Source organism: Medicago sativa, chromosome 2, assembly GCF_051527215.1.
Source record: "Medicago sativa cultivar Bolivia chromosome 2, Bolivia_mono, whole genome shotgun sequence".
NCBI classification, from domain to species: domain Eukaryota; kingdom Viridiplantae; phylum Streptophyta; class Magnoliopsida; order Fabales; family Fabaceae; genus Medicago; species Medicago sativa.
In genome coordinates, this window is record NC_140750.1 from 71433554 (window position 1) to 71453725 (window position 20172).

Here is a 20172-nt window from a genome sequence, read left to right on the forward strand (position 1 = left end):
TTGTACCGATAGTAATGTTGAATAGTACATTCATATGAAAATTGTAACATATCTAGTCTTAAGAGAAAATCATACAAACATAATGATCAAGCATATACAATATTTGGACACTAGGCCTTAACTTGAACAACAACTTTTCCAATGTTGGAGCTAGAGAATAAGGAGTTCAAACTCTCCAAAAAGCACTCAATTCCGATATTTATTTTATTGTTTGACTTAATCTTGCCTTCTTGTAAGTATATTTCCATATCTTTGGCAAAATCTCCAAAACGATCCCAATATGATTCTAGCATAAAACCCTCCATCCTTACTTCCTTTCCCACCATATTCAGAAGATTTCTAATGCCTTCTCTTTCAGTCCAAACCTATACCAACATTATAACTATAATTAGAAAATCAATGCTTTTTTTTTTTGGATTTGATATGTGCTACGTTTGAAATGCATTTGATGAAGTGTACTCTATATGACTGTGCTCACCTGATTATATTGAGATATCATTCCACAAAGAGGTATTCTAGCATGCTTGTTGACATGGTTAAGTACAGCTTCAAGCATTTTACCACCAACATTGTCAAGATAAACATCAATACCATCAGGAAAATACCTGCAAAATTCTAGTCTATATATTAGTAATTTATGTCATACATCTTTCTAGGTACAAAATTTATGTCATGAATCTTTCTAGGTACAAATTTTTACTTCAAAATTTAGTGTAATGGAAAATGATATATATAGCGAAAGGTTTGTCACGAATGCACAACGAAGGGTTTTTTCGCATGTTATCAAACTTTGACTACCCATGATCTCCATGAATTCGCATGATTTTTGGAACTGTAAATTACTTTACACGGTTACACATCACTTCGTGATGGATTCGCGAAGCACATTTTCGCTCAATATAACATTGCTCTTTAGTAATTTACATTTGGTAAGTTGCTTTATACAGGGCAGGTCCAATCCTTATGTAACTAAAGCAATGGTTTTAGGTCTACCAACGTTCTACGTTAACGTATTTTAAAAAAACCGAGTTTAGGCCAAAAACAGCATATGATCTAAAATTTGATGTCTCTAACCTCTAGTAACAATGAGATTGAGGTGTGCCGTGTGCCGGCCCAAGTGCGGCCCTGCCTTTATACAACAATATCTAAAAGGAAATGAAATGATAAAGAGAAAAAAGATGAATTACATACTTGTTTAAAGCGGCATCAAAGTCTGATTCCGCATTGTAATTGAAACCGTCGTCATATCCAAATTCCTCTTTAATGAGTTTCACCTAAAAAACCAAAAAAAAAAAAAAAAATTGTAACTTTGTAAGTAATTTTCTTGCGAATTTTCATACATACATTACAAGAAAAGATAGTAAGTTACCTTATCATCGGAGCCCGTGCTTCCGATGACCCGACACCCTCGGATCTTAGCAAGCTGGCCAGCACTCATACCAACAGCACCAGATGCAGCAGATATGAACACATGTGATCCTGGTTTTGGATCTCCTATTACCTCTATTCCCAGCCATGCTGCAAACCCCGCTACTCCTGCAATTGTTTAACTAATTGATAAAACAATTCTTTGATGTCTCTAAATAGTAAATATAAGTGTTCGACAAATAAATATACTTAAATATAAGTCTTATTTAAAAAATACTACGCAAATTATCTCCAAAAATTATTAAGCGTTTTATGAGATGAAAAATCAAAATTGAACACATACAAAAGTACTTATACTCAGGACGGTAGTATTTTTTTATATACTAATTTTTTTAATATATGTGTAGAGTTCTAGAAGTACTTATAAACAGGACCAGGGCAGTAGTTTTTTAAGGAACAGGGATATTAAGCCATTGTGATTTTGATAAAAATTGTTCTTTAAAATTTCAATAAAATTGTAATATTACCGTGATATTTTCAAGTTAAACATGCAGACTTAATTCTCTATAGGGTGTGAAATTAAAAAAATAATATAGAAAACGAACCTAAAGTACCAAGATAATCCGACAGTGAAATCCCATTAGCAGGATCAATTTTCCTAATTATGTCAGAAGAGGGTACAATACTATACTCAGCAACGTAACCATTCCCATTCAAAAGGATATCTCCTTCAGTGTATTTACTTTCCTTTGATCGAATTACTCTTACAATTGCAAATACTTTTTTAAGCACCTGCAAATATATATTCATATTATGTAATGAATTAAACACCAATATATGCATATACATACGAATAAAATAGAGTATAGAATTGAATACATAAAAATCTCGTAACATCACTAAAATTAAATCTCTAAATTATTAAATATCAGAATCACTTTTTATTTCTTTCTAATACGTAACAAACATCTCATAAATGTATGTACCTGATTAATCTCAAATTGTGGCATATAAAGGCCATCAATGGTGCCGGTGATTGTTCTGCGAAGATAAGGATCAACGGAGAGAAGGAGAGTTTCAACGGCTAGATGGTTATCTGGGATTGAATCATTGGCAAGAGAAAGAGAGACGGTCCGGAGTTTAAGATGATCTGAGGTTGGAACACCTTCAGGACAATATTCAGCTAAGTACCATTCTCTGCTTTCTACCAAATCTTCCATGGTTTTTCTCTTCTTCGTCTTCTTCTTTCTAGCAGCTAATTATAGTTTTACGTACTTCCCATGCAATGTCACCAACATGTAGTGTTTGATTCTCACGTGTGAAATTGCATGTGGTTTATGCTTAACATTTAACAACTATGTATTCGTCAAATTAGATGCGGAAATGAGGAAGAAAAATTAGAGTATGGAAGATCTATTTTTAGATCCGGCAGAACATTAATACATAGCCATCAGCCATGCATGCAAAAAATTTTGGCATATTTTTTTGGCAAAATTACATTTTTAGTCCCTTAACTTAATTTCAGGTAACAGTTTGGTCTTTTTCTTTTTTTCATTTCAATTTGGTCCTTTTTGTCCATTTTCATATACATTTTCAAGCTTCAAATCTAATATTCTTATGCAAACATAGACGAGAATCATAGATTTGAAGACTGAAAGACCGTAACAAAATAAAATCATGAATTTTAAGTTTAAAAATTCATATGTAAATGGATCAAAAGGACAAAATTGAAATGAAAAAAAGATAAAGGACCAAATTGTTACCTAAAATTAAGTTAAGGGACTAAAAGTATAATTTTGCCAATTTTTTTAGGAGCCTTTTTTTGGGCAACCTTTTTGAATTTGGAATTTCTTTTTAATTTGTATAGAAAATAATAACATTCTAAATTGAAATGAAAAATTGGGTAGTGGTTAATAAACTTTAGCCTCAGATGTGCAGACGCTTATGATTGAAGGCGTGTCCCGTGTCCAACATCGATACGACACCGATACTTGTAATTATATTGAATTATGTTTTTTTTCTTTCAAAATCTCATCAATGTCGACGTGTTATGTGTTCGTGTTTGTGTCCGTCCTCAATAGGCTTCAGTAAAGAACAAATTGTTCATGAAAACCTGAGTTCGATTCTTGGTGGAACAATTATTTGTCTAGCAAAAGATAAATGACATGTAAAGCCCAAAGCATTGAAATATTCAGCCACACTCACCTAAAAATTAATAGTTAGCACATCCCATCAAATAATTACAATTAGGTTGGACAATAATATAAATTAGATGTATCAAAAATGGAAAAAGAAACACATGTGCTACTTGGTTACCACTTAATTACTCTTACCTAATTTGTTTCCATGAATCCATTTGTCTTCGTTAAAATGCCCAGCGACATCCCATATTTCTTAAGAATTCTGCTATTCTCCTAGTAAGTTTCGCTCGCGCCCAGCTGAAATACCTAAACTACCTCTGTGTTAGTTAACTAACGCAAATGTAAATATGTGCGCAAGTTAAGTTACGTAGCGTGAGTTAAGTCACGCAGAGTGACTTAACTCACTTTTTTAAATTTTTTTACTATATTCAAATTATTTTATTTACTTTATACTAATTTATTTTTTCACTTTATTCTAATTTATTTATTTTTAAAATTATTTGTTCACTTTATTCTAATTTAATTATTTTCTAATTTATTTATTTACTTTATTCAAATTAAGTTATTTACGTTATTCTAAATCATTTATTTGCTTTATTCTAATTTATTTATGCACTTAAAATAAATATTTATTCGAATTTATTCATTAAATAAATACAAATATAAATAAAAAGAAATGAACTAAATTAATATTTATTCGGATTTATTCATTAAATACAAAATCAGAAAATAAAAGCAAATATAAATAAAAAGAAATGAACAAAATTAATACATATAACAACATCTCATTTTATTAATAGAATCCATACAATAATTGATATATTTATTCGAATTAACTAAATGATCTACTTATTTTCTTTTTACCCTCTTGGGGTAAAAAGTGAGCAGCCTTCTTGGGGTAAAATAGTGACCAACCATCTTGGGGGAAAGGACATCATCAACTTGGGGTAAATTTAAATCTGGTTCTTTTTATACCTAAGAAGATTCTTTTTACCCACGGTAAAAAGTTTTTGGGTAAAAAGAGGCAAATTTAATTTTACCCCAAATGTTGATCTCTTTTTCCCCAAGCGGGTTAGTCACTATTTTGTCCCAAGAAGTCTGCTCACTTTTGCCCCCCAAAGAGACTATTGAAAAAAAGAAAGAAAGAAGAGAAATAGAGGGAGAGAGTGAGGATGGAGAGAAAGTGGTATGGTGTGAGGAAATAAGGAAGTATGAAGGGGTATTTATAGGTGGGAATGGTAGTATAAGTTATAACAACCATAAATGTGCTAAAAAAAATGTGTAAATTTGGTAAAAAAAAAAAATGTAGATTGAATGTTGAAAAACTGACCACCTTCCAAAAAAACGTTTGTTCTTCAGTTCTGACCATCGGCAAACGTGCGTGAGTTAACTCGCTCATAAGGTGTGTGAGTTAAGTCACGCAGCGTGACTTAACTCACGCAAGGGTATAACTGGAAATCATGCTGGGCGCGAGCAAAATGTCTTGGGAGAAGAGCAGAATTCATTTCTTAATCAATTACTATGTCAAATAACAAGCAACATAATATTGGCATTCTCAACAATACAATCAAGAGCACATGCTATTTATCTAGAGAGTTTTTATCAAAATTTGTCAAGAAAAGATTTCAACCAATTAAATTTGTTATTTGGTGAAAATTAAGAGAGGTAATGGTGTGTAATTAAGGAAAGGTGTTAACAAATACACTGTATTGAAATTTTCTTAATAAATTTTGTCACTGTATCTATCATTTCCCAACAAGTAAATCACACTAATCAATTGATTTGCATTAATTTCTCAACTCCTACACAAGAGATTCTTCAAATCCAACTAGATTGCAATTTTCACTTGTCAATCTTCTAGTGACAATAGAGTATCATGGTAGGAGGCAAAGTATGGTCATGAGAAACCATCTCATATATCCCAAGGTAGTCTCTCAACCATGCAGAAGATGGTTGCCCCCCAGTCCTCTACCAACAACATGTGTTCCATGCACTTAATATAAGTTAGGTCAATTTGTTAATCTTAGTGTGATATCCGTTGTCGAATCCAAGTGTTTTTGGAACTTGGACTTCAGGAAGTTGAATCGCGTGTGAGCGCCTTTAATCTTTTCAACTTCCCGATCAGCTTCCTCCGGGTTGGATCCAATCAGCTCTACCATTAGTGTGGCCCCATCAGGTTTGGTCAAGGTGGTGTAGTCCAAAATACGATCTTGAATGGTCGGTCATATGCAGCTGACATGATACGTCATCAAGTGTCAATGTTATCCCCCCAACCAATCGGGAGATGGAAGCTGTTAATCTTAGTGTTCCACCTCTCAAAAAGTGCTGACAACATGTCGTGATCAATTAAGTTGTAACTCCTGGTGGCGAGGTCTGTCAGTCCACAAATTTGAACCACATTCCCACTGGACTATTTAGACAAATCTTTTTTCATTGCTGACACATTTCAGTGTCACGAAACTGAGAAACAAAGAATAAATAAGATGGGTGTATCATGCATCTCCTTTCCAAACCCGTTTATGATGCCTCTTCCCTTTGTTCATGAGTGTGTCACATGGTCCATGCACAGTGACAGACAAACATATCAGACGAGCCTCCAGGATACGACTCTAGAACCTACAGTGGTGCCTCTTCCCTCTGTTCATCCGCCTCAGCACCTCATGCTCTGGCTCATGTTGAGACTCGGGTTGTGGCTCTATGGGTTCCCCCCTCTCAGCTCTGCGTCTCAGCTCATGCTCCTGCCTAGCAAAGGCAATGACTAAGGCGTCATTCCCCTAATGTGATCGACACATTTATTTATTTCTTTAACATTGACAAAATCATAAAGAAAACAATAAATTTGAATAATTTTTGGATTCTAAAATCCAAACGAAACTATTACGAAAGAAATAAGAGAAAAAATACAATTGAAAATGCAAGATTTAAGCAAGATTTGATGAAAAGTGGCACAATATAGTAGGTTCGGATTTGGAGGGGTTGAGTTTTCTTCTCAATAGTAAATAAAAATGTAGAAGTGGGAGGAAGAGGAGGGATTTGAACGGTGAATAGGATGTGTTCAGATTATACAATCGGAACACACAAAAAAAATGCTCTAGGTGTTTTCACAAATACAAGGAAAGAATGAGGGTTAACACTAACACCTTAGACTGTCACAGATTAAAAAACATAACCAAAAGATCAGGCAACAAGTTTTTTAAAGTAGCAACTATTTTCAGACGTAGTTATAGACAAAATTGGTTGTTCTACAGTCAAGATGGACCAACTTACATGGGTGTGTGGCAATGGCCTGCACTTGGCTTTGAAGAAAAAGAAAATGAAAAAAATAATACACACAAAAAAACATATATAGATCAATGTTACAGATTGTGAGGAATAGAATAGAATATGTTGATATGTGTTCTTAGCACTCCTCTTACTAATTTTTTTAGAACTCTACATGTGGAAAATAGTTGGGAGAGATAACTGGTGCCATCATTATTTAAAATTTATGTGCCCGTCCCTGCAAAATAATCTTAAATATTATTACATTCACATGAATATCTTTACATATCCAGAAAAGTTTGAAACAGAAGACCAACAGATGACAAATATATGGTTAAAACATACACTCTGCGCAAATAATATATGGTTATGATCAAGCATATATAGTATTTTGACACTATGCCTTAACTTGAACAACAACTTTTCCAATGTTAGAGCTGGAGAATAAGGAGTTCAAACTCTCCAGAAAGCCTTCAATTCCGATATTTATTTTATTCTTTGACTTCACCTTGCCTTCTTGCAAGTATCTTTCCATATCTTTAGCAAAATCTCCAAAACGATGCCAATATGATTCTAGCATAAAACCCTCCATCCTCACCTGCTTTCCCACCATATTCAGAAGATTCCTAACACCTTCTCTTTCGGTCCAAACCTATGACAACATTATAACAATTTACTAATTAGAAAACCGAAGTTTGTTCATTTAATAAATTATGGAGTCGTGTATATGTGCTACATTTAAGATGTAGTTGATAAGGTGTACACAATATATGTTCACCTTGTTATATTGAGATATCATTCCACAAAGAGGTATTCTAGCATGCTTGTTGACATGGTTAAGTACAGCTTCAAGCATTTCACCACCAACATTGTCAAAGTAAACATCAATACCATCAGGAAAATACCTGTAAAATTCTAGTCTAAATATTAGAAAGTTAACTTATTTTTGAAAAACTAAAATATTTAACTGGATCCTCCTGAGTATGCCAATTTATGTCATGAATCTTTCTGAGTGCAAATTCACACTTCAAAATTTTCACAAGGCAGTCCAATCCTTATGCAACTACAGCAATGGTTTTAGGCCTACGGACATTCTACTTGACATGTATTAACAAAAACTGAGTTTAGTAAACAGAAAAGGCATATGGTCTAACAGTTGAGGTCTCTTTTTCTTTTTGGTTTCTCATAGGTTCCCTCCACAAGAGGTTATCCTCTTTCAACTGGAATTCTAATCTTGGTTCTCCGTGTTGTGAGATACTGCCCCCTTCCACTAAATCCAACCCCCGTTGGTAAGAGCTGAGGTCTCTAATTTCTAGTAATAGTGGGTTTGAGATGCAAAAGTTTATTTTACTTTTTTTACTTCTTATGATGGGTTGGCCTTGCATTTATATAGCAATATTTGTAAAGGAAAGGCATTGATAAAGAGAAAAGACGGATTACTACTTGCTTAAAGCGGCATCAAAGTCTGATTCCTTATTGTAGTTGAATCCGTCATCATATCCAAATTCCTCTTTAATAAGCTTCACCTAAAAAACCAAAATAAATTGTAACTTGTAAGTTTCAAGTTGTAAGTAATTTTTTTTGTATTTCTTACATACATAAAGATTGATCCTCAAGCAATTTCTTCAATCCTTCATTACAAGGGTGAGTTAGTGGCATGTGAACAGTGTTTTGTTTTTTTTCAATACACAAACACATGTTGAAAATGTTTTTGTTTTAATTGATGTACAAACCAAATCTGTGGACCTGATTTACGGAAACAGGAATCAATCATGAAACAAAGCACAAGGTTATGACAGTCTGAAGGGTCTATCATAAAACAGGTTTGAAAGTATTATAATGTAACTAGATTTCCCCTGCTATCTGCACTGATAGGAGTGAAAATATTAATATAGATTGAATTACTTCATCTATTTCATTACATCATCTGCACTAGAAGGAGTGTAAAGATTAGTATCGCAATTCCATCACTTGAGCCATGATTTTCACTATGAATTGTGCTACTTCCTTTCATTGTTTATTTGTCTAAGAAACCTTTGTTAGGTGCTTCTAGCCATTATGTTAATTGTTAGTAGGACAATGTGGTAGACTTGTAGCTGATGGAAATATGACGTTTCCAAATAAAGTAAAGAAGATGAAAATGTTTCATATTCACTTTCTCATTCATCTCATGGTGTTTTCTGTCATTTGCTAACTATCAATTTTCTTTTTGTAATTTATTTCCTACCATGTTGGAATATGTTTTAATAAAAGATTACATGTTTTTTAATGAGGTATTGTTTTCTCCTCTGTCAAACTATGGATGTGCTTGAAGTTTGTTAGATATATACAATTTCAAACAGTTAAGCACAAAAGAAAAAGGAATGTTGAAATAATACTTGATTGTGAGACCATGTCACTAAATTTTTGACAGATTCATGCACCAAATAACTTTTTTTTCCTTTGTTGTTTTAGATTGATCATTTTTCTATATGTATTCAAAATTTGTTGCAAACTGAAAGCATTAGTAATAAACAAATTTCTTATGCTGTCGAAAATAATACGCCCAACATTTACTTCACCCTTGCATCGCACGGGTCCATGATCTAGTGATTTCAAAGAGACAAAAATTAAGAAATGATAGGTTACCTTATCATCAGAGCCAGTACTGCCGATGACCCTACATCCTCGGATCTTAGAAAGCTGGCCAGCATTTATACCGACAGCACCAGATGCAGCAGATATGAATACATTTGATCCTGGCTTTGGATCTGCTAGTACCTCTATTCCCACCCATGCTGCAAACCCCGGAACTCCTGCAATTAAGTGTATCACATTAATTTTGGTAAAAACGAGTATAATTTAGAACTTCAGCAAAATCACGGTAGACACTGTGAGTTTGTTGAACTCGTTGTGATTCCAAACATGTACCGACTATGTACCTATATAAGGAAGTCATAAAATGTCCTTTTTTATAAAATATAAGATTTATTAGGGGAATGAAAAGTAGACATGTATAGAAAAAACTCACCTAAAGAACCAAGATAATCAGACAGAGAAATCCCACTTGAAGTATCAATTTTTCTAGTCATTTGAGAAGAGGGTACAATACTATATTCGGCAACTGGAGCATTTGGATTCAAAAGAATATCCCCCTCACTGTATTTACTATCCTTCGATCTGATCACCCTTACAACTGCAAATACTGTAATCACCTGCAAATATATATATATATTCCCATGATGTTGTAAATTATGAAACAACAATATGTTATAGGTATAAATTAAAGAATAAATTTAATGGTACAACGTAGGTTTGTCTAGTTAGTAAGGATTCATATCAGATCTCACAACGATGTCAATTTGAATATGCTGCTGATGTGAGAACTTTGTTGGTGGGTAATATATAAGTAGTATGAGCTATCTAAGTGTGATGATTCAAAATCTAAGGAAATACACTTGGTATAACATAATTGATTGTGGCAAATGGACTTGTGGCTAGTGATCCTGAAATCAAGTAATGTTGAATTGTGCATAAATAGAGAAATGATGATCAATAATGGTTATGAAGAAAAATGAAGAAAAATTTTCTTCTCCCTTGGATACTCTCTTTGAGAGTAATGGCTAAATCTTTGGACTTGGGGTCTGTTTGGATTGACTTATTTTGAGCTTATGCAAAACAACTTATACAGATAAATAACTTTGAAAGCATTATTCATAAGCTTGTCACGATAGTTTATGAAAAAATAATAATTTTCATTGGTGAGAACTTATGAATAATCATCAAAGTTTATTTATTTGCATAAGTTATTTTTTTATAAGCTAAAAAATAAGTGAATCCAAAGGGACCCCTAGTCTTTTTATATCTTTCCCTTTCTCTTTAATATACTAAGAACACCAACTCTAATCGGGATCTCATCTAACAATTTTTCCTCCGATTTAATAATCAATTTGCAATTATCTATATATCATATTCTCAATTTTCAAAACCATTACATTGAGTCTTGGGGTCCGTCCTAACTAGCTCGGTAAGATCCACACTTCTAAATTCGACACGTGTCTTTGTCCACACAAACACAACATCAACGCATTTGATTACATTCAATTATGTTATTGTCTTAAATTATTACACGCATCCGTGTCTCTTGAATTCAATTCACCTAAATTCTATAAAAAAAATAAAAATAAAAAAAGTAAACTAAATATTTACCTGGTTAAGTTGATATTGTGAAATGAAAAGGCCTTCAGAGGTACCAGTGATTCTTCCACGAAGATAAGGGTCAACGGAGAGAAGGAGAGTTTCAACTGCTAGATGATTGTCAGGGATTGAATCAGAGGAAAGTGAAAGAGAGACAGTACGGAGTTTAAGATGATCTGAGGTTGGAACACCTTCAGTACAATATTCAGCTAAGTACCATTCTCTGCTTTCTATCACTTCTCCCATCTTGTTTTTACTTACTTTCTAGCACCTGAAGATAGTTGGATTTGGATAGATAGTTCCACTTCCACTTCTTGATGCAATGTCGTGTATTGTTTGATTCTCACATGTGAGGCCAACAATTGCACATGACTTATATCATATGTTAGCTTATGCTTATCAATTTGTAGGTGTATTACCAAAAAAAAAAAATTGAGAGGAGGTGTATTACCAAATTAGAAAGTGTATTGTATTACCCCGAAAAAAGAAAACAAAATATAGAAAAACATTAGAGCAAAAGAAAAAAAAATCGCTAGAAGGAGGGGTTGAACCTCCGACCTTGTGGTTAACAGCCACACGCTCTAACCAACTGAGCTATTCCAGCTTCCTGTTCTATTTGCGAAACAAATCGTTTTTGAATGGTTTTGAAACTATCATATTCATATAAAAAAGAAAACAACTTATTTAGTCCATAAGCGTTCAAAAACTTTTTGTTAATTATCTCAATTCAGTCCTTCAATCTCTAATCTCACATTTTCTCGAACTTCATAATTTTTCAAATTAGAGAACAAATCGAGTTAGTTTTAGTCATGGCTGATGGATCCTTCAATGGTGAAAATGTGTAGAGGAGATAGAAAGTACTTCATATCAAGTGTTTATATTGTGAAAGTATTGTTTGTAGAACAACAAATACATGTTTCAACCCAAGAAGAAGGTTTTGAATATGAGAATAGACCTTCAGTGTGGCTTCTTTTTTTGAGTGGAAGAATATCAATACCACGTGATAAATATGAGAATGAGAATAAATAACAAAAAGATTTTAATGTTGAGAGACTCAATTATTGTTTCTCTTATGAAGGACTTGATTAATGTTTTATAGTAGTTTTGAGAATATATTGATGTATTTTAATAGTTTATGAACTATTACCAAACAACCAAACAGGCAAACTAAGAATGTGAATGTGTTTGGATGGAGGGTTTAAGGAGGGAAGGAAGGGAAGAGCTTACATTTTTTTTTAAATTACAGACATTATTAAATGACTTTTAGAAAATTGAGCTAAGTTCACGGGACAACTATTGAACATGTTTAACACGATGCAATAATTCTTTTTTTTATTGAAAAAAAAAAGTTGCCAGAATAGAGAATCCCTGGCTAATAATACTTCTCAAATTTCGGAAATAACAGTAATTAGACTTTTCCATGATTTCAAACCTTAACCACCCTTCAAGCAACAGTTTTTAAGTGCTTCTTTTCAATGTTTTAGAGCATAACTTAATTTTGCAACTATAGTTCCCAATAACCTCAAGGGAAGAAAGTCAAAGTTGGTCACACTAATAAAATATGCTTCGACACACTTGAATAAAAAAAAATAAAGATAAAAGTAAAAAATAATATGACTAATTTATTTCTCTTTTAATTTTTTTAATTTTTTTATTTGTGTGCGTTCAAATATTTTTAATTTGAGATTGTGAGTATGCAAGAGTTTCTCAGTCCTCGAGGGTTACCTCTCCGTCATTGGACTTAAAATAATATAAATAATGGTCCCAAATGATTTTGGATTAGACAAGACGTGTCAAATGAAATAAATAATATAAACCTCGTCTATTTGCAATTTGAATACAAACATAAAGGTCATTTTCAAGTAGTTGCAGATTAGATAAGGATTGTCATGGATCAGATCATAAACTTCCCAATAAATTGTCACAGCAAAGCATAACTATTTCACATAGGATATTTTTATGTTCTATTTACATCGTTTCCCCTTGTGAAAATATTTCACATTAACATCCCAAAAGTGTTCTCCCCGCTGTAAGTCATATACAGGAATCCATCTTCATCCTTGTTTTCCTCATATATTGCAGACATCATAGCAGCTGTATGAAGAGGTAAAAAAAAAAATCAACTCAAAATTAATCACCAAGTTAATCACCATAAAGGAAATAATACTAATGTCATCAACAACTACAATAATAATCATATATATTACCGGTTGGTGGTAAAATGTTCTTCACAAAAATGAAGATGGCCTTCTCGGGACTCAATTTGATTCTCTTCCGCACCACATACACGAACTGGCCTACAGTTAGATCAGCAGGAACCAGATACCTGCAATCAACAAAAAACGATAACAGTGTGAATAAAGATGAAAATATACCACCTGCATGGACTGCGATATCAACTATAGATATGTGTTCCACAGCCACTTTTGCTACTTTTCTCCAGTTTCAAAAGTCATTTTACAAAACCACTTTTCCTTTAATTGGGAGGGTGTGTGTGTGAGATGAAGACAAGGGAGAATTGTCCAACCTCCAATGTTGCTAGAACGACGTAATGAAGATTGAAAGTTGTGCAACTAACCCAAAGTATTGTTGGAGGACAAAAATCATAAGCATATGTATTGAAGTTCAAACATAACAAAGGGTGCAGATAAATGTAACTTCAACCATATTTTTGACACACAGGATTTCAAGTTTCAACATTTACTTACAAATGTTATCACTGAAGCCTAAACCAAAATAACTCTTTTGTTGTAGATCAAATATATTAGTGGGAATTCACATGAATGAAATGAAATCATAAAAGCATCTACTATTAGAATTGAGCTTAGCAGTAACCCTTTTTTATTCACCAATTAACTGTAAGTGGCTTTTTCATATCCATTAGAACAATAAAGCAGAGATTAGAATAGAAGGCTTTTGTTTATGTTTTCTGTGCTAAAAATTAATCAAGATTTCTGTCTAACTTAAGTTAATTCAACCACTCAACCAAACAAAATAAGATACCAAGGTTTGCAAGGATAGGAACCATCAAGTCTAATACCACAAACATATATTGAAAATCAATTAAATTCAGCACCCTATAAGACACATTACAGAACAACTGTAATGAAAGTATGACCACTATGGCTCTAGTCCAAGTAAAAGTGTAAATATTTCCAAACTTCGATAAACAACCCATGCAAATTCAAAAACCTCAACAAGGTGAACCACAACAAATTAATGCAGAAAGTAATTACTGAAACAGGAAATCACACTAAAAATAAAAAATTAGAGTTCATAAACAATGACTAACTTTTTCTTGTCAATATCTGGAACATCACTCTTCTCAGCCCTTTCAACAATAACCTACACACCCAAAAGATTAACCAGATTAATAAAAGAACAGATATTATCATTACATATGTACACGCAAAGGTGAAGATTAATAAATGAACAACGTACTGGAATTCTATCGGGATACTTCTCCCTTATGCGAGCAGCTTCAGCCTGTCTCCTCTCTGAATCATAAAGTTTATAGTACAAATCAGAGAGCATAAATTGGTAACTTAGTAGTAATGGATACACACAAACAAATCATATCACCCCACAAAGAGAAAACCAATGTTCTAATTCAGACATCAACAACTAACTCTCATTGATAAGAAGAATCAAATCAGATAAACCAACTAACAGAAGTGAAAAAGCAATACAAAATAGTATATATGCATTCAAGCAATAGACCTTAATTCATTGCTTACAACTTAAATAGAGACCAAAAAATATCAGCACAACAATTTGCACCTAATTTTGCAAAATTTCATTAAACAATCATTTTAAATCCTCCAATGTGAGGCGCTGTCACAATAGTCCTTGAACGTATCAAAATTACAAAACATTCCTAAATGAGTCTTTTTTATCCTACGACTTTTATCCTACGATGATGTGCCGTTCGACACGTTATTTAGTTTAGCACTCGAATATGTCTTTGATTAGTCAATTCGTAACCCATATACAATCAAGGACTATAACATAACGACGAGCGACACGCATTTCGGAACCAAAATAACGTTCCTAATTCTTCTTTTGTTGTTCCTTTACTTGGGCAGACAAAAATCAGATTCATAACAAATGTTTTTTTAGCCAAATTTTCATCTTTAAAGGAACAAAATTCACATAACGATCATAATGGAAAAGACCCAATTTTTCAAATTACAAATCATAAAATTAAGAAAATAAAATGTCTAATATTTCTCCGATCACATGAATTTCAAATCCTAATAACCAAAACATAAAATCGATAAATTGTATCATCCAATATAACCTAAAAAAACAAAAATTGGCAAAAAACAAGAGAAAAGAACGAACCAAGGGGGTGTTCCAATTTGAAGGAACTCTTAGCCATGATGATGATGATTATGCTGCAACAGAATTAGGGTTAGCGATCGATCGATCGATAAAGCGAGAAAAAGAAAACGAAATTAGAGAATGAAAGAGATTGGTTACCAAAAGGGTTGAGAAGAGAAGAGAGATAAGAGAATCCCTAGAAGAGAAGAAAAGCAAAGGGAAAAAATCTCTCTTTGATTGATTGCGGAAACAAGATTAGGAAGGATTTGGCAATTGGGTAACGTATAAGGCTAAACTTTAGGACAACTCATATGCTAAATTATTAAATTAAATTATCCGTAACATTATTTATCACCAAAATATCACTATTATATTTATTTATTATTTTTTCTTCTGTCAAAAAAATATTTATTTATTTTTTTTGTTGGACACCAAAATATGAGTATATATGTAGGGGTCTAAGTGGTTCGGATAAAACCGACAAAATCGAAAATCCAAAATGAATCAAACCGAAAATGTATAAGACCTTACCTGATTTGGTTTAAAATTATAGTATGCCCCTTACTTTGGTTTGGTTCTCTGTTTTTTATTTTTAGATTTAAAGTACTGATGCTATCCCCACTTCTCATTCTAGTAATATTATCCCTTCTACACACACTTGTGATTAGACCCAGAATTAAAGTCCAAAATAAAATATTATTTAATTCATTCACTTTCTCCCTTCTATTATCTAATCTCATCACACATACTCTATTTCATTTCTAATAAAAAAACATTTTAGCTGCCAGTCACATCTAACGCATCATTCTTCACCACAGATGTAAATCAAATTTTGAGTTGATTGTGTTGCAGACATGATAGAACCATGTAAACAATCATCTCAAAATTCGATTTCTATGTCGAAATTTCCGTTGTTTTGGTTTTTGAGTTTTTTTGCCTTTTAAATTTTATAAGTGATTTTTCCTTTGTTGAAAAATTCTAATTTTATGTGGGAGGTCTTATTTTAACTTCTTAAGCATGCTTGCCAGAAATCATGAAAAATCCGATCTCTAGATAACTTTTTTGGTATTTTTTACTAAAGGAAAAAATGTTCACTTTCTTCTTTATTTTGAGTTACTCGATTAATGTTAGCAGGAAAAAAAATTAGGGTAAAGGCAAAAATAAACTACTATGTGATCCAAAAAATCTATGTGACAACAGCCACGTGGTAAGATTCCCTTCAACGTCAGCATCTCTTGCGTGATTGGGTTCTTGGATGACAAAAATAGTAAGAATATCAAATTATAGAGGTAGAATTTGTGTTTATTTTACGTGCGTATTTTTCAGTCTTCGCTTTTATTACAGGAGTAATTTGAACAATTAACCCTATAATAAATATATTTTAGGAAAAAATATCGGTAAACTTCGCATAAATTTAAGTTGGCAAAATTACTCTCGTGTTCTCTTAACTTAATTTTTCATAAAAAAAATTATTTAACTTAATTGTAGAAAACAATTTCGTTGTTTATCCTTTCTTCACGTTATTTTCATCATTTTGACCAATTTGCATATGAATTTTCACGATTCAAATTTATGATTTTAGTTTGATATGAGCTCTTAGTGTTCAAATTTATGGTCCTTCACTCATGTTTTCATATGAATTTTAGATTTGAGGCTAACAATTCATATGCAAACAAACCAAGAGAATAAAATGGACGTGAAAAAAATGTAAATGCCAAAATTGTTATCTGAAATAAAGTAAAGGACGACGAGTGTAATTTTTCCATTTAAGTTTGTTAATTTTCTATTTTATAAAAAAAAATTGGGTGAAGAGACAATTTAATCCATGAGAAAAGGAAGAAAAAAAAAATGTCCCTGCGTAAAATCTATCAAGACAACGTAGTTATTAACTTTTTTTTTATTTTTTTGGATGACGGAGGAAAGAAAAAAAAGAAAATAAAAGGAAAGAAATGTGTGTTTAAAATTGACATGAATGTCCTTAAGCAAAACTTATATATGGTGTGCAAGGAAATGGTGAAGGCACTAGTTTGCAAAATTCAGCTAGAGAACCCTGGCAAGGGGATCATATGTATCCCATCCCCTTATCTTTTTATCAACTGTGCAGCGGGACTTCCACTTTTATTTCATGGTATCAAAGTATGCCATGGAGCATCGGTCCTTACACACTTGTTTTTTTTTTTTTTTTTTTTTGTGTATAATGCTAAAATACACTTGTTATTTGTTGGCGATTGTTTTTTATTTTTAACGTAAAAGAAAGTGAAGCTAGAGCTTTACTTTATACTCTTCACAAATATGAGAAGATAGTAGGTAAAGTCATAACAAGCAAAAATGCTAACACTAAGATGAATGAACAATTACCGAGAATTTTTCAAGTAACTCAAAGTGTGGGATCAGGCAAGTATCTAGGGATGCTCTCTTTCATTGGAAGGAATAGGAAGGTTATTTTCAATTATGTTCGGGATCGCATCTGGAAGCACATATAAAGTTGGTATGGGAAGCACTTATTCAAAGCGGGTAGAGAGATACTTATTAAATTTGTTGCACAGTTTGTTCCGACATATCAATTATTTTCAATTATGTTCAGGATCGCATCTGAAAGCGCATAGAAAGTTCGCATGGGAATCACTTATTCAAAGCGGATAAAGATATACTTATTAAATTTGTTGCACAATTTGTTCCGACATATCAAATGAGTAATTTTCTTCTTCTTATGTCTACTCTAGGAGAGGAGATACAATATATGTTAAACTTTTTCTAGTAGGATTCAAACATAAGTAATGAGAGTGGTATAAATTGGTTGAGTAGGGTTCCAACTAATATCATTACCAACAGAGGGGAGCAACTGAAGAATGAACAACAACCAAAGGGATGAACTAGCAACGAAAGAAATAATAGCCAACGAGATAAACTATTGTAGAGAGGTGGAGGATCCAAAAAGCAGAACCAATAAACCAAACCAAACAAAAGAAAACAAAGAGAATCAATCAAATCGAAGAATCAGTATAGAGAGAAGCGACCAAAGAGAATAATCAACGGAGAGAAACAACCAAACACAAGAGCCAATAGAGAGAAAAACAAACAAACAGAAGATGAGCAATCAAACTAAAAAAGAACAAATAGGAAATGGAGAAATCAAACAAAAGAATTAATAAAAAAAAAGAAAAACAAAATAGAAACAATAGTCATATCAATTGATCATAATAGAGAAATGAATCAATGAAGAGAATGGAAACAAAGAAGGAATAACAATCAAAGAGAATAATCAAATCAACAAGAAGTTGCACGTAAAAAAGGTTCGACAGAAAATGTGCAAGTTTGGCGTTCGATGTAAGAATGACTATTATTATACCTTTTCGGAAAGGAAATTGGCTCACAAGACTTGTCGCTTTGTTATGATATATGGGCTTTTTAAGCCATCTTAGTTTGTCTGAAGCCTGAAAATTTGCTTTTATTATCTCATCCCAATTTTAATAATTTTCTGTTTTATTTTTTGTTTGGGCTGTTTAGTATTTAAACGCTTTAGTTGTAGCAGAGAGATATATTTTCATTTAATAAAAATTTCAGAGAGTTTATTTTCTTTTCTGGTGGATTCTAGAGCTGTAATTCACAGGTTTGTCGTTTGCAAATTTATTTCTTTTCAATCTAGGTTTTGCGTTTGCTAACCTACACTTCTAACTGTGTGTCAGAATATCAAATCAACATATAGAATTGGAGAATCACAAAAATTGAAACACGTAATAACATGATCTACCAAAATTAGCAAAACCAATTTCTTCTTCCAAAATTGAACTAACTTTCATTTCTTCTTCCAAAATTGGACTAACTTTCTCTAGCCAATAAATGTAATCAACCGACACATCATCAAAGACATTCATTTCCAAGATAATCAACCGCACAAGCTAATAACCACCACACATGTGAGCCATACCTAATTAATTGGATGTCTTGAACGCCCACTGTCGAGATTGATAACTACATTGTTCATCAACTTAAACAAATCCTCAATACTTATGAAAATCTTGTTGTCAAAACAATATGTACATATAGGATTTTGATTTGTTGCCGTAGAAAAGCACACAGTTTCACAGTATAATTAATCACAGCCGTTGCTATGAGAAAAGACGGTCTAAATTACAATATTCTACAGTATCTTAACCCTTAATCTAAATTGGACGGATCTGGTATGTTACAGTTTTTTATGGCAACAACAGGAAATCCAAGTCTGCACATATAGCTTCTCATTCATAATCCAACTTTCCATTTCCAACGACCATTCTGGTCTGAAACCAATTTCTGTTATGTCATTGTATCTACAGTGATCCTGTCGAAACGTGTGCCACTTGTGCGGCCATGAACGAATAGACATACTTGAGCAAGCCTGAGAAGTAAACAGTGAAAGAAGATGCTACATAATACTCGAACATAAGTCCATGTGTTTAATAATTTCAATGTATGGTCATCCTCCATAATCCTGCACCTCACGCTTCATCCTATTCCTTCCTTATCAACACTTCCTTTCTTTTCTTCCCCATAATTATTTGATGTCCATATCAAAACATTTTATGACACTTTTTAAAAGGACAAATTGACACAATTTCACTAATTTTAAACAAAAATAAGACGCACTTTTCTTATATGCTTTTTCATTTGTTAAATACAAAATTTTGATTTGTGCCAAAAAAACAAATACAAAATTTTGACTAAATATATCACTGATCATTTAAGTTATTTGTTTGTAACATATTAGTTCTTTAAGTTTCACTTTGAGAAAAAAACAAAATTAACGATATGGATTAATTAGTGACCAAAAAAATGAAATCCTTTTGTAATTTCATTGTCACAAAGTTTAGGGACGAAATTAGAGAGGGATTTCACGTTTTTCCTTTCTAAAATTCCCTAGTTA

General features: G+C 32.6%; 3 protein-coding genes and 1 non-coding gene across 4 annotated transcripts; all 4 read right to left on the bottom strand.

Annotated features, from left to right (window-relative positions):
- LOC146950348 (2-alkenal reductase (NADP(+)-dependent)-like) lies at positions 1-2687 on the bottom strand. Its single transcript, XM_085746270.1, has 6 exons — positions 2355-2687; positions 1974-2160; positions 1370-1536; positions 1192-1274; positions 479-605; positions 1-365 (listed from the first exon to the last, which is right to left on the bottom strand). The coding sequence occupies exons 1-6, from the start codon at positions 2586-2588 to the stop codon at positions 111-113; spliced, it is 1053 nt and encodes a 350-aa protein (XP_085602396.1). The 5' UTR covers positions 2589-2687; the 3' UTR covers positions 1-110.
- A 4322-nt stretch (positions 2688-7009) lies between these two features.
- Positions 7010-11321, bottom strand: LOC146950349 (2-alkenal reductase (NADP(+)-dependent)-like). The gene is made up of 6 exons (XM_085746271.1): positions 10959-11321; positions 9781-9964; positions 9399-9565; positions 8214-8296; positions 7549-7675; positions 7010-7422 (listed from the first exon to the last, which is right to left on the bottom strand). Exons 1-6 carry the CDS (start codon positions 11190-11192, stop codon positions 7168-7170), a joined length of 1050 nt encoding a protein of 349 aa, XP_085602397.1. The 5' UTR covers positions 11193-11321; the 3' UTR covers positions 7010-7167.
- A 155-nt stretch (positions 11322-11476) lies between these two features.
- Positions 11477-11550, bottom strand: TRNAN-GUU (transfer RNA asparagine (anticodon GUU)). Its single transcript has one exon. It is a non-coding gene; the product is annotated as a tRNA-Asn (tRNA).
- A 1187-nt stretch (positions 11551-12737) lies between these two features.
- Positions 12738-15526, bottom strand: LOC146950351 (autophagy-related protein 8C-like). Its single transcript, XM_085746273.1, has 6 exons — positions 15429-15526; positions 15291-15343; positions 14388-14443; positions 14239-14291; positions 13154-13272; positions 12738-13040 (listed from the first exon to the last, which is right to left on the bottom strand). Exons 2-6 carry the CDS (start codon positions 15325-15327, stop codon positions 12943-12945), a joined length of 363 nt encoding a protein of 120 aa, XP_085602399.1. The 5' UTR covers positions 15328-15343; positions 15429-15526; the 3' UTR covers positions 12738-12942.
- Positions 15527-20172: the final 4646 nt, after the last annotated feature.